Here is a 15201-nt window from a genome sequence, read left to right as displayed (position 1 = left end):
AAAAGCCATTCAAGGATAGCCTTACTTTTTCTGGGTCCATTTTCGAACCTTCTATTGAAACTACAAATCCAAGGTACACCAACTCCTTTACAAAATCGCACTTCTTTAAGTTTATCAACATTGTTTCTTCCCTCAACTTATCAAACACCTTGCGAATATGAATCAAATGCTCCTCCAATGTCTTACTAAAGATCAAAATATCATCTAGATAAACAATGACAAACTCACCTAGAAACTCCTTCAGTACCTCATTCATGAGCCACATGAAAGTGCTCAGTATATTGGTTAGCCCTAAAGGCATGACTAACCACTTATATAGTCCTCCTTTGGTATTGAAAGTAGTATTCCACTCATCACCTTCTCTGAACAAATATGATGGTACCCACTCTTCAGATCTATCTGTGTGAAATACTCAGCTCCACTCAAATAGTCCATAATATCATCCATCCTTGGCAATGGAAATATGTACTTGATTGTGATTTTTTTATAGCATGAGAATTTATGCACATCCTCTATTCTCAATTCTTCTTTAGTGCTAATACTATTGGTATAGCACATAGACTTAGACTCTCTTGAATCAACCCCTTCTGCAACAACTCATGAACTTGCTTGTTCAACTCTTCATTTTCTATTGGTGTCATTTTGTGTGCTTCCTTGTTTGAAAAACTAGCTCTTGGAACCAAATTCATCTGGTGATTGATCTTCCTCATTGGGGGTAATCCATTAGGTACATTATCCAATACAATATCAAAAAAAAATCTCAACATATCTACAACTTTTGCAAGTACCTCCTCTTCTACTTCTTATTATCTTTTGGAATTATAGCAAAACACATATGATCATGCTTCATACCTTTGAGAAATTCTTTTCCATCAACAAAACATATTATGGCAGTACTGCATAACTTTTCTTCTTTATCCTTCAACAACTTCAACTTTTGTTTCACTCCATCCTTGGCCAGAGTGTAGGTATTTGCTTGCCCATCATGTACAGCATGTCTATCAAACTACCATGGCCTACCCAGCAACATATGCCATAATGTCCATAGGTATGATATCATATAGTACCTCATCTTGGTACCTTCTAATCTTGAACTTCACCGAGCACTGCTCATTGACCATGACCTTGTGGTCATCTTGCACCCAAGCAATATGGTATGGACACGTGTGTTTCTATCTCTTCAACTTCAACTTTGAGACCATTGTTTCTAACACTAGATTGTTAGTACTTCCACCATCAATGATCACATCACAACACTTATCTTCACATGTACACCTTGTGTGAAACAAGCTCCTTCTTTGATCAGGTTCATTCTTACCACTCAGTAGGACTCTTCTATTAACTAGGACTTCTCCTCTTTTAGCATCTTCGGAATGTGATGATCTGGCATCTTCATCAACATGTGCAACTTTAGTCTAGCCTTCTATTCTTCGATCTATCCTTCCTTGGTGTTGGGTACATTCAAATGCTCTATGCCCTTCTTCTCCGCAGTGAAAACATTTCCCACGGAACCCTCCTCTTCTAAGTCCTTGTCCTCTGCCTCTTCCTCTCTGATCTCTATTGTTCTAATCATGGAAATGATTGAAATTGTTTCCCCTCTAGTTCTGATTGCTACCTCCAACCTCATCCTTATTCTTCTAATCATCATTACGACCTCCATAAGATCAACCACCAGATCTTCCATCGTAACCTCTTCCACTATTCTTGTTGTCAAACTTCTTGCTCAGTTTCTCCTCAACTCTTGGGGAAAATTGGTATGCCTCCTCAATACTATTCATTCGAACCAAACTCAACTCATCCTAAATGCTTGGCCTTAACCCATTAAGATAACGAGTGACTTTCTCCTTATTAGCAAATGAGAACTTGGTAGAACTCTTTGGTATACTCTTGAACAAATTTTTCCACTTTCTTCATCCCTTGCATCTTCTTCAACAAATCAAACTCATAATCCATGGGAATGAATTTTCACTTCAGTTTAGCTATCATCTAATCTCATCTGGTGATTTTTTCCTTTCCCTTTCTATTTCGCTCCAACGGAACCTCTTACCACCAAATCTTTGCATGTCCCTTCAGTTTTTCCTTTGCAAACTTGACCATATTCAGATCCTCAATATCTTCATACTCAAAGTACTCCTCTAGTTCATTGATCCAATCGATTAGCTCCTTTAGGTTAAGATTTTCCAAAAATGTCAGAACCTCAAACTTAGATCTTTTTCCAATCTTAGAGATGGCCCTAAAAGCCTCTCTTCCTCTAGTTTTAGAACTACCTCTTCTTTGGGATTTTCCTCTACTTTGTCCTCATCAGGTCACTTTCATCTCTTACAGAAAGATTTATTCCTCTATGCATTTGTTCTTCAAATGCTTGCATTTATCTTTGAAGGGCTCGGAAACCCTCTGGTGTAACACCTACAACTCTTATGTCATGCTCTCTTTGTGGAGGCATTTTTTGCGCTTCCACTGAAACAGTAGTGCAAACTACCTCACAATCAATAATCTATCTACACACTCAACCCAAACCATGGTCTTGATGTAAACTGCCTCACAGTTGACAATTTTTCCACACACTCAAGAACTCTAGCTTTGATACCACTTGATGAAGGGTGATCCCCTTAATACCATAAACACATAATAGAAACCAAGAAACAACAGCAAATGTGAGAACAAAATATGGACTTCTTATTTGCACCACAAATGCAAAATTATAGAATTCACAAGGACAATATGCTAACCCACATGGGTGCCTTCATTATAGTAATCTACAAGACTATGTTGTGAACTACCACCCACAGCTATCCTAGACAATGTTCGGGCCTTTCTTAAATAGGCAATTTTATGTCGCCCGAGAAGGTTCTAAATGCTCAAACTTAATACTTAGGACCGACAGACCCTAACAATATATATAGTGTCGGCTAAAAACATATTTGACAAATTATTTTAGAAATTTCGGTAGCTCAACTTCCGAAGGCCATAACTCTCAAACCGTTGCTCCTATTGACTATTATAACCAGTTTTCAAAAATGTCAACTCCTGATCTACAGTCTCAGAACCTCGCAAGCACCCCTCCATCGAGATTTCAGACCTCATAAGGGCACTCTAAGGCCTCCAAGTGTGAGCCTAAATATTTTTCTACAAATTTTTCTACCAAAAATCTACAATAACTTCTCTGATACTTAAACTAAAGCAATGAGATTTTTATGGTAGGTTGATAAGTCTAAAATGAATCTTCATGTAGAAAATGAGAACATTCTGAGCTTGTATGGGAAACTTACTAAAAATAGCAAGTTTCGATAAGTAGTAACCACCCTATCTACTAGTCCTTATTAAAATAGAAAAGACTAAAAAGAAAATATTTTTGGGTGATGCGAGATTGCTCTTACACCTAAGATGCTCCTACATCAATAGTGTTGCTCTTGTCTATCTTATGTAATCATTTATACTTCTATGATAGCTTTCCAAATATGATATCAATATAGGAAGCATTTCTTAGCAAGCTTTCCTTTACTAGTAGATTTGGGTTTGTTTTAGTACTAACCCCTCTTTTTGTGTCTTTTAGCTTTGTTTTTGTTTTTCTTTGTTTTCGCACCCTCATGTGTGTATGTTGAGTTAAGATCCTTGGCTTGGGGGCTCGTGTCCTTAACTAAGTGTTATTCTATCTCATTGCAAATCTAATTAGATCTTTCTTCTCCTTTACCGTGAGCATGTTCAATTTTTATACTCCCACTAAAGTGGGGGCTTAATGTATCATCTTAAAATGGAAGAACTTCCATGTAAAGAATGTTTAGCCCTCCTTCGAGGTGTTTTGGGCCTTCATCAAGTTGTCCCATGTTTTCTGCCCCCTTCCCATCTTCTATGCCTATTTAGGGCTCTATTTAGGCCTCCCTGGGCACTATTTTTCCCTTATGGCTAATTTTCCAAGGGTCCTAAACCCCTAGGTCAAGGTTGACCTCGACCTTGACCCAGGTCAAAGTCAACCTCGACCTTGACCCAGGTCCCCCTTTTAATTGAAAAGTTTTTCGAATGCGGGGAGAAGTTCAAAAGTTTGTGCTCCTGCTTTTGGGTCAGTTGTTTCGAGTTTTAGAAAGGTAAACTCTTAAATTGTATTCAATCTAGGTCCATTTCTAGGGGTTAAGGCTTATTAGAATTTAATTCTCCTATGTCGACCTCTCTAGAATTTTGTGCCCTAGACTAGTATAAAAAGAAGCCTTTGTCTCTCATTTTCATATCCACTTTTCATGATCAAGTAATCAAGTTTTGAGATCAAATTTTCTACCAAGCCAAGAAAATTCAAGCAAGTGAATAAGCAATCACCCATTCAAGCATTCAAGTTCTCCATTGAAGATCAAGGATTCAAGCATTCAACTTTGAAGGGATTTGGTTCAAGCATTCAAGATTCATCACTCAAACTCTAGATCTATCCATCATGGTGGTGTGATCTTCCTTCAAGATCCTTTGTTCATCTTCAAGATCTATTCATTCCTCCTCAAGGTTGATTTCAGGTATACAATCATGGAGGTTTTGATTTACATTATTGAGTCCAAGCTTTCGTATCAATATACTTGTTTAGATTTCAAAAACAATTGCATATCTATTGAATATCATAGCTTCGTTGATGGATCTCCTTCTACTACTTGCTAGCATTCTCTATTTCAATTTCATTATTAAGGTTGATTCCAAACCGGGGTTTGACCAAGGCAAACCCCTCATCCAAACAAAAAAAACTCTTTTTCTTGTAGATACAGGTGCAGGATAATGAATATCAGTGCAGATTTGGATACCCTTTTCGCAAAACTTTCAAGATTCGCGAACAGAATTTCCATCAAAGCAGTGTAGGTCAAGGTCAAAAATAAAGGGGTAAGATCTTACCCTACATTTGGGTCAAGGTCGACCTAGCTTAGAAAAGAAAAAGATTTCTGGGTTTTTTAGATCTCAAAATTTTGTTTTAAGATTGCAAAAATTAACAATTTCTAAGACTGTTTGAAAAGGATTTCAACAGATTCTTTTTAAGAGGCAAGTACTTTGATTTCTTCATTTCAATATTACCATTTTCAGATTTACATTACATCTCCTTACAATTCATATGTATGTATAAACATATGGTTTAGGGTCTCTTTCATGTGCATTATTCTAAATCCTATTCATTCATATTTTTATATCTTACATTTTGGTGAACCCGTCTACGACAACTCTTTCTTTTTGGTGTTAGATTTGCATCTTGTGTTAGATCTTGCATATTTATGCTTAAGTTTCAAAAATGCAAAGAAAATTTAAAAATTTGTAAAATTTCTTTCAAAATACAAAAAAATTACATTTTTCATGCTTTTAGTGTTACTTTGTGTTCAACATGTATGATTTTTGTTTTGAATACTTTGATAAGGCTTTTATTACAAACAAGGATAGATCCCTTAATGAGGTATATGAAAGTGAGGATGAAAATTGTTCAAATGAGATCTCCATTGATCCTATTCCTATTTCATCTTCTTCCACAACCTCTTCAATTGATCTTTACCATAGGGTGTGGGGATGGTTACCTTCATGTTCCACTATTTACAACATTGATGCACCTAGAATGTTATATCCTCAAAATTCTATTCAAGCTATAGAGGCTTTTAAGAAAGTCCTTTGTGATAGTGATCAAGGTGTTAATCTCCTATGTGGTATCAAAACTTTAATTCACGAAGTTCAAGATTTGGGATTCACTACCTTCTTTTGTTCCTTTACCTAGAATTCCTACTTACACTCCTCCTATAGTGGGTTACAAAACATAACAATGTCTAGTATTCTACTCATAAAGTAACACTTAAGTAGCATTTAAAATAATCACTCCAATGCAAAATTAATACAATGTAGTTTATACTTGACTTTTTGTATTTTTTAATATGTCATTTTATTTATTTTTAAAAGTGAACACATTCAAAAAAATGGAAAATTGAGCATACATGACCTAACTCACCATTTATTTCTAGACTACTAATAAAATTAAAAATAGCTAGAGCATCCTATAGTTTCTAAGTAATCATTTGCCTCAAATTTAAATAGATGAGTAAAAAGATATTAAAGATCAAAACCTTAAAATATATTCCAAACATGGAGAAAATTGCATAATTTTAAAAAGCCAAGAGGTTTTACAATAGTACAATATCATTTCTTCAACTTGACGTTTAAAATGTGAGAGAAAGCACACTTAATCTTACATCTTTTTTTCCCTAATCAAAAAAATAGGTCTTTGGGCATTGAAATTATTATGAACATAAGTACATCTTTATGTAATATCAAAGTTACCTATGGAAGATATGAGTATATTTATGCACTTACATAAGAAGACAATATTTACTTTTAACCCAAAAAGGAAAATACACTAGGAAAGAAAAGCTAGTTGGAAATATAAAAATATATATCCTCCTAAAATATATTGAATTATAATGATTTCGTAGTACCGAAAAGCATGAAATTCAACCCACTTCAGGATATTAATCCTTAGTATGATTTGCATGCACCAAATTACTAGAGCACAAATATGTTAATCTAAAGATTAAGCACTAACCCAACAACTAAGCATGAACTCAAATTATAGCTCCAACCTTGATCATAAAGCAAATATAGGAATAATAATCATTGTCATGCAAACCTTCCGCTTTTATTCTACATCATCTCATGGACTACACAATTGTAGGTGTAGATAGGGTTATGCATATTTTCTTGTGCATTCAAAAGCATTTATTCAACCTATGTTGCCTTCCTCATCTAAACACTTTGTATCATCTTTCTAGCAATAGTAAGAATACCTTATCCTATCTATGAAGGCACCTCTCTATTGAATCCAATACAAATATCTCAAAGTCAATATTATGTTTACAATTGCATCTCACATGATACTACCTTGTTCAATTATCTATTTACAAGCAAATAACTTAGGATACTTAACCTCGCACTCCATAAAAAAATCATCTAAGGTTTATGGAACTATTCAATAAATTGAAACACAACATTATTTACATATTCATAATCACAAGATAATTACAATCTAGCAAAATGGGCTTCCAATATGTTGAGACTTAGCCATTTATTTACATATATGTGAAATTACCAAATTCAAAAGATATTACAATATCATATAGATTAATGTCATTTGATTTCTCTTGCATTTTACATTTTTTCTCTATTCTCTTGCACTCCTCATCCTGATGATAGATCACTATGTGTGATCCGAAACGTTGATGCTTAAAAATTACGATACAATCAAACTCCAGAAATTCTCATGATATATCATATAGATCTCAAGCTCTAAAACTATACTACTTCACTCATCTTTAACTTTTTTCAATGATCACATTTATTAAACAATTGTGTCAAATTGTAATTCCATAGTCAACTTTCTTTGTAATTCCATAGTCAACCTTCTTGTTGAATACATTTAAAGGACTCATTTAGGCTTATGCAACCATGCAAAGAATTAAAACAACGATACGTTATTTACATATTCAAATGTAAATATAGCACAATAGACTTCCAAATGTTAGGACTCGACTATTTGTTTACAAATATGTGAGATTACTAAATTCAAAAGACACAGCAATACCATAAACAAAAAAATCAATCTCCCAAAAAAATACAATTCGCCCTATCATCTTTGGCTTTTTCCAATGATCATGTTTATAGCAATTGATCTTCGTCAAAAACATGTAGGTGCAGAGCTTGGGATATGAAATGCTTAGCCCACAGAATGTGCGAAGAGATCTTCCAACATGAATGCAAATTGTAAGTAAACAAACCTCATATTGGGTCAGATAACTTAATAATGGATCAACCAACTTTAAAGTGGGTCAAATAATTCAATGCAGATCTAAAATGGAAATTCTAGTCCACCAAATGTGTGCAGAAATCTCATATTGGGTCAGATAATTCAGTGCAAATCCAAATTGTAAATTGTTGTCCACAAAATGTGTGCAAAAATCTTCCAACAATAATACAATGACGGGTCAACAAACCTCGACGTGTGCCAAACATTTGATGCAATGATGGGTCAACAAATTTCGAAGTCAATGCAATGATGGGTCATCAAACCTCAAAGTGGTCAAATAAGAACTGTTTTGCTCGCTCCTATGTGTGTCCTATTATAACTCTCATAGCACTCACACATAATTTGAATATATTTTCTTATTAAAGATAATAATTCTAAATATTGATTTTCCCAGGATTCAAAAACATTGTTTTCCTGTCCATTTCATTGCATACATTATTACGAATCTAGCACTCAAGAATTAATCCGTCGAGCATTTGAACGAAACATAATATATCATTTGCACACACATCCATTCCATGAACAATTAAATATGAGTGCTAATATTAAATATGCCCAAAACAAAGTCTACTTGTAACATTAATAGTCTCACGGCTTTACAATTTGGTTGGTGAAAGTTCCATTACTATTTTAAATTAAAAACTGATATGTACATCTTTCAGTTATATATCATAATTAACCTCGTTAAATTATCACCAGGATATATTAGTTACAGGACAAAGTACAAATTACAAACTACAATTTGTTTCCGGAACACAAAATGTACTAAAGACAAAATAAATACAAACCTTTTTGTTTCCAGATTCACAAAAGCATAGTAATTTTTTTCCAAATTTTTTCTTAATTTCAACTACAAACTTTGAACGAAACATAATATATCATTTGCACACACATCCATTCCATGAACAATTAAATATGAGTACTAATATTAAATATGCCCAAAACAAAGTCTACTTGTAACATTAATAATCTCACGGCTTTACAATTTGGTTGGTGAAAGTTCCATTACTATTTTAAATTAAAAACTGATACGTACATCTTTCAGCTATATATCATAATTAACCTCGTTAAATTATCACCAGGATATATTAGTTACAGGACAAAGTACAAATTACAAACTACAATTTGTTTCCGGAACACAAAATGTACTAAAGACAAAATAAATACAAACCTTTTTGTTTCCAGATTCACAAAAGCATAATTTTTTTCCAAATTTTTTCTTATTTTCAACTACAAACTATGCAGATCATAAAGATCAAATGCTGAAATTTTCAGCGAAATCCATGATGTTCTCAATTTTTTGAAAATTGATCAACTGTACAATTTGTAGGGAGATAACAGCATCCTTCGTTTGCTAGGTGAAAGTTTTACGGACATTTTTAAAAATATGATAGATATGGAAGTTTTACGGACATTTTTAAAAATATGATAGATATGGATTTTAGTTTTTAGTTATCTGAGGATTGAGATCAAAAAAATAATTACCCTCAACACCTAATCTGATAACTCAGAAGGCAACTAGCCACACAAATTACCTGTACCATTTGTTAACTGGTACAGAGGCATCAAGTTCAATCCCAGCTGGACACTGTGACTATAGTTCACGATAGATCTCTACTCACAACTACAAATTTCATTCAAAGCAGCGCATGTCAAATACTCATGGAGAAAAGTAAGATCTTATTGTAAATAGAAAATTGAAAATTGCACTGTATCGTTTCAATTGGGGGTTTTACGCACAAATGTCCCTCGTTGTAAAGCTTTGTTACAGATGGTCAAACTTAATTGTTTATTTAAGGTGCGTGTCTTGAAATGCATATCTCTGAAAGCTTTCACTAGAGTCCCATGTAATATCAATAGCTTTCAATTTATCATATGAATAGTAAAAGGTTTTCATTAGCTTTATTGGATTTGCACCGTAAGTCAACAAAAACATTTTCTTTCAACTCAAGTGTTCATAATTGTTACGAATGTCAAACATGCAAATATAGCTGTAAGCTTTCACTGGCATCTTTGAACAACATTTTGTTTCAAAGGAATGTTTGGTAGCTCCAATTTTCAAAGAACTGCATCTATTAACTCCAATTTTTTTCCAAAGGAATGTTTCGAGCTCCAATTTTCAAAGATCTGCATCTATAAATCGTTTTTTTTTGAATTGATGAAGTTTAAACTACCGAGAAGAGATCATATGGTGTTTAATCAGTTTTCAGCCCCTAACCACTTATCCATCAGAAAAGATAATGCTACTAAAAGCCTTCTATTTAACATGAGTGTAAGAATGGGTGGTCAGTTACTATGCATTAATATTTAATAGTGGAGGCTTTCATTAGCATTATCTTTACCTCAAAATCAAACTTTCTTGAATTTGCACCGTGAGGTATTTAATATATAGCCAGCAAAAAGAGTTGCATGCATCAATACAATATTATAAACAATCCAACATAAATAATCCTTCATAGAAAACCCAATTTTCAATTCAACATTGTCAACACATTTTCCAAATATAATTGCTACTTCCCAGTTCTGAAAGTGTCAATTCAGAGTTTATTAATCTGTCTTCTAAAAAGATGGAATCAGCCTTCTCAAATCAAATCAAATCAGAAATATCTCTACAATCACATTCTGGCAAAATGTTTCTGCATATTATATGTATGTATATTCACAAACTACAGTTAAATAGCCTTGGGCATGGCATATGAAAACAGGCCTTGATTCAAAAAGAACAAGCTGCATATTAATTCTCAAAAGAATAGAGATTGATTAAATGAACTTATCGCCTGTTGTTTCCAAAAAAACAAGTGCCCATAATTGCAAAAAGCTGGCTCAAAAGCATGCATCAAGCAGGCAGCAGCAGCAGAGGGCAGCCAAACTGCATAAAAGAGACAGAAGCCAAGCCAGTCAGCTATCTAGATTCTAAATACTGGTAAGGAAACTGAAATTTCTTTAAAAGGTGCTCAAGTAACTAGTAATTGCAGCTTCAAATCATGTTCATACAACAGGAAGATTGTAAAAGGAACCAGATTCAATAAATTAGATCATACCATCCTTCCATAAACGAAGGGCTGCTGCTCTGCTGTTGTTGCTGTTGTGCATACTGAGGTGGTGGTGGTTGGCCATAACCCTGAGGATATCCTTGAGCAGGATAACCCTGAGGAGGATAACCCTGTGGATATCCTCCTTGAGGATAGCCTGGTGGAGGGTAAGCATCTTTTGGATAGGCATCTGAACCATAACCTGACAAAACAAGAAATGCCATCAGTCAATCTATTTACTGTCAAACGGTATCATTAACACTGGAAAGCTTTAATAGCAATAACAAACAGGATGTATTATTCCAGTCTCCAAATTAGCCCAAAGCTTTTCAACAGATAGACAGTCGAGTAGAAGCTACCACTTAAAAAAATCACAAGCATTACATTTTCTGTTGTAAGACAAACTAACTCTTACATCAAGCCACCAGCCCTTAGTCAATTCTAGATCCAGAACTATAAACAAAAGATACTGCAAGCTCAGCAGTATCTATACAATAGCTGAATTGCCAAATTGAAGAAACCAAGTGTAAGCAATCATAATTCATACATCTGCCATGCATATCCCTCTCCAGAAAAAAATAAAAATAAAACCCATCTACGATCATTAGTAACTCAGCTTGTAGTATGTACCATAGATGACATCCCATTTATCGGTTACTATTGTTTTTCAAGAACTAATACAGTCCTAAATGTTTAGCCAAAACCTCAAAATACAGCCAACCATTAGAAGTGGTACTGAAATTGGTTTAAACTTTTGACCAAAAGGCAGCTGGAGGGGCTTTTTTGGCACCTAACTGAGATTGATGAACACTTTCAGGCAAAAGGCAAATAGCATGCTTACAAATTCTTAGGCTAGTTCTCTCTTTAAAAAAAACAATTTCAAAAAAGTCCATTAAACTGTAGAAGAGCCTATAATATTCAGCCATTAGAAGCCTAATAAATTTTACCAGCAGTGCCTGATGAATATATATTCAGTGCAACCCTTGATAAAATCAGAGAATATCAAAAGGACAATTCCATCAGTAGGACTCCGAAAGCCAACACTACTTACTAATTATAACTGCTAAATCAGTGCACTAGTAAGAGTTAACTTGCATGTATAATGCAGAAGGTCACATGCATGCCAAAGTAATAGAGATGAAGATTCCTGAATAATCTAAGATTTACGCAATTTAATATTGTGAATACTGCAGCTTTTCAATACTGTAATTGCTTCAATATGCTGGGTTATAGATGTCAAATGAAACATCGCCAGACAGCAAAATTGCAAATCCCTTCTATAAACTGACAACTGAGATTTAAAATTGTAACATCTTTCTGTACGGTGAGATTACAAATATAGATTGAAATGTTTCCAAACTGCAAATTTGTAACCCCTTCTAGAAGCCAATACCATATAGATTCAAAATTGTTATCACAATCCAAAACTCCGCCAAATCTGTTGTGGAATTGTAAACCTTCTATATACTAATACTACAGAAATCTTTTCTACATGCAAAAAAAAAGATATTGAAAAATATCCGTGCAACAAAATTGTAATTCCTTCCACATTTAAGTGTTATACTCTGCCAAATTTGCTGTGGAATTATAAGCCTTCTACATGCTAAGACTACATAAATCTCTCCTATATGCAAAAAAAAAAAAAAAACAAAGATATTGAAAAATCCATGCAACAAAAATGTTGTAATTCCTTCTACATTTAAGTGGAATACTCCACCGAATTTTCTGTGGAATTATAAGCCTTTTATATGCTAAGACCACAGAAATCTTTTCTATATGCCAAAAAAACGTGCAACAAAATTGTAATTCCATCCACATTTTTAAGTGTTATACTCTGCCAAATTTGCTGTTGAATTATAAGCCTTCTATATGCTAAGACTACATAAATCTTTTCTATATGCTAAAACTATAGAGATTTCAAAATGTAATTACCAGTGCACTTGTCATAAATTGTGGGTGCCATGTAAACAGTGGTATGTTGTAAAATTTAAATACCAGCCCTGCAAATACAGGCTACTCAGCATTTGAGAGTGGAACCCTTCTACTTTAGGAACCAAGGCAGTACCGGTAATGCTACAATTTGAAAGACTGATGTGTTCCCGCTGATGGAACAATATATAACTCAAGGGCCACAAAGTACAGTGGAGTTTGTACTATGAGAATCAAAGGAATCATGTGGGTGGGATGCAATTAATATTTCAAGAGACAACAGAAGTCGATGCAAAATTTGCAATCTTAAACTAAATCCGCAGGCAGCTAGTACTTTAGACATCAATCCCATAATGCTTGTAGAAATGGGCCGGCCTTATCAATATATTGTTGAATTTTATTTTTTGACAAAGTTCTAAATTAAATTTATTTATTTCTTGCCCAAATTACAACCCGATTCACTTAGCCTATTTCAACCTTCGTGGTGCAAATATTATGGAAATCGAAAATATTTTAGAACTAAAGCCCAAAGACAAACCACTTCTTCTATGAAGCCTCCAGAATAGTCTCATACAACAACCATTAAAATTTTCATCAGATAGTCAACCTTATAACAGAATCATGAGAATATACACCAACAAGAAAATCCATCTTCATAAATGTAGACAATACCAAGCAGTTCACAAAATTTTAAATGTTTGCTACAGAACCCAAGTATTTTATAGGTAAAATCTTAAACATATCATCCACCTGATTCATAACTAGGATCTCATTTTCAAAGATGCTTATTGAGTTAAAACATTCTAAGGTTATTTGGCTATAGGAATTCCCAGACTGTATCGCAAATTTCACATTCAAAGATAGGAATTCCCAGACTGTACCAAATTTCACATCAAAGCTTAACAGTGTTGTAAAAGGTTACAGACTTTCAGAAAACACAGAAAACGATACCTTTCGTACAAGGACAACCATAAACAGAATATATATATATATATATATATATATATATATATATCTCAGACGCATCATTAATCAATACGACAAAGATGAAAATGGACTAACTCGCCGGCATTCGAGGTGTTACAGACTGGACACATCATAAAATTCGGCACTCCCACAAATCTGGCCATTGCCAAATTCCTGATTTCCTACTTGATGCAGCAATAAAGTCGAAAAAGCGAAAATAAAAACTAGTGATGCGCGAATGAAACAGCTGAAACTTAAAACAAAATCAATTACGTATCCTTCAGAAAAAGTAATAAAGGGGAAAAACCAAAGATTTCTATAAATTCCCTTAGATTAGATGCATAGACGGCAGGAGAAATTTGAAACCACACTAAATCTCCCAAATTAGAAGAACAACAATAATTTTATTCAATCGTAGGGTCGTCAAGTTGTAACGGAAAGTGGGTGGAAAACCCTTTTGAAAGAATTGGCCTCACCACAACGAAAATTCCCACATCCACAAAGTGCATAATAATAAATTCTGGGCAGATCTAAAATCAAATGGCAAAGGAAGCATATGCAGTGCATATTCGCATCATAAAAAGTATATACAGACCATATGTGCTTCATGCAACAGCTCGATCTTCAACAAAAACCACGAACGAAAAATCGAACAAAGTCCACCATAGTTAGGGCATGCATACCTTGAGGAGGAGGAACTCCAACAGGAGGCTGCTGTTGATTGTAGTAACTCATTATGTGTCTCTGATATCTCCTCTGTAATCAACCCGGACGAAACAAAGTATGCTTCCTCTCCTCAAAATGACCTTTTACCTGCAATGACCCAGGCACGCAGCGAGCAGAAAACTGAATGGGGGGCAAGATATACAATGTGTATATAAAGGCGGGCCAGTCCTAAGCGGTGCGCATGAAAATATACATCCCCTTGGGAAGGAAGTATCGCGGAACGCGTCCAATGCGTGTGAACCCTTTTTTGTTTTTAAAATTCGCTACCGTCCGTTAGAGAGGATTGTAGAATTATTTAAAGCAAACTACAGAAAGAAAGTTAAAACATGTCCCCTCATAACTCCCTCGGAACCCCAGTTTATTACCTGGCTGTTAAAAAAAATTTAATGATTTTTTCTTTTTAAATTAAAAAGTTCCGTTGTAATGGATGTTTTCTTCGTAAATCCTTTTGTCTCCTTCCAAATTGCATTGATTAAAAGGAAGACACGGTCCTAAGGTTTTCCTCATATACAAAGAAATTTTATGAATGATAAAAATATTTTCCATGTTTTTGATGGAGGTCATTCACAAAGATGTTTTAGGTATTCGATATGGGCCCACGCATGCCTGAAACCTCTTCGGCTAAGAGCCAAGGATTGAGGAGTATCCGCACTGCCAAATTCACCCAGGGCACGATCGGTCTCATCCCTTTTTGATGTTTTCATGTAATGATCCTTGGTAAACAAAATTACCATAATGAAATTTTTCTAG

At 34.4% G+C, this 15201-nt stretch overlaps 1 protein-coding gene across 1 annotated transcript; it reads right to left on the bottom strand.

The window, feature by feature from the left end:
- Positions 1 to 10223: 10223 nt before the first annotated feature.
- WIH2 (proline-rich family protein) lies at positions 10224 to 14782 on the bottom strand. The gene is made up of 3 exons (XM_089833343.1): positions 14409 to 14782; positions 10840 to 11032; positions 10224 to 10667 (listed from the first exon to the last, which is right to left on the bottom strand). Exons 1-3 carry the CDS (start codon positions 14458 to 14460, stop codon positions 10622 to 10624), a joined length of 291 nt encoding a protein of 96 aa, XP_089689469.1. The 5' UTR covers positions 14461 to 14782; the 3' UTR covers positions 10224 to 10621.
- Between the last annotated feature and the right edge of the window lie 419 nt (positions 14783 to 15201).

This window comes from Cupressus sempervirens, chromosome 5, assembly GCF_028749045.1.
Source record: "Cupressus sempervirens isolate cs-2001-9-10 chromosome 5, ASM2874904v1, whole genome shotgun sequence".
Lineage (NCBI taxonomy): Eukaryota > Viridiplantae > Streptophyta > Pinopsida > Cupressales > Cupressaceae > Cupressus > Cupressus sempervirens.
Note: the sequence above shows the minus strand (reverse complement) of the source record. Positions and strands in the feature narration are given on the sequence as shown.

What these genes read in the sequence shown, in the direction of transcription:
- WIH2 (XM_089833343.1), bottom strand. Translation starts at nt 14,460, where the DNA reads ATGAGTTACTACAATCAACAGCAGCCTCCTGTTGGAGTTCCTCCTCCT. An exon ending in TGGAGTTCCTCCTCCTCAAG is followed by an intron (nt 11,033 to 14,408) that starts GTATGCATGCCC and finishes TTGTTTTGTCAG; the next exon opens with GTTATGGTTCAGATGCCTAT. An exon ending in CCTTCGTTTATGGAAGGATG is followed by an intron (nt 10,668 to 10,839) that starts GTATGATCTAAT and finishes TCTTTTATGCAG; the next exon opens with TTTGGCTGCCCTCTGCTGCT.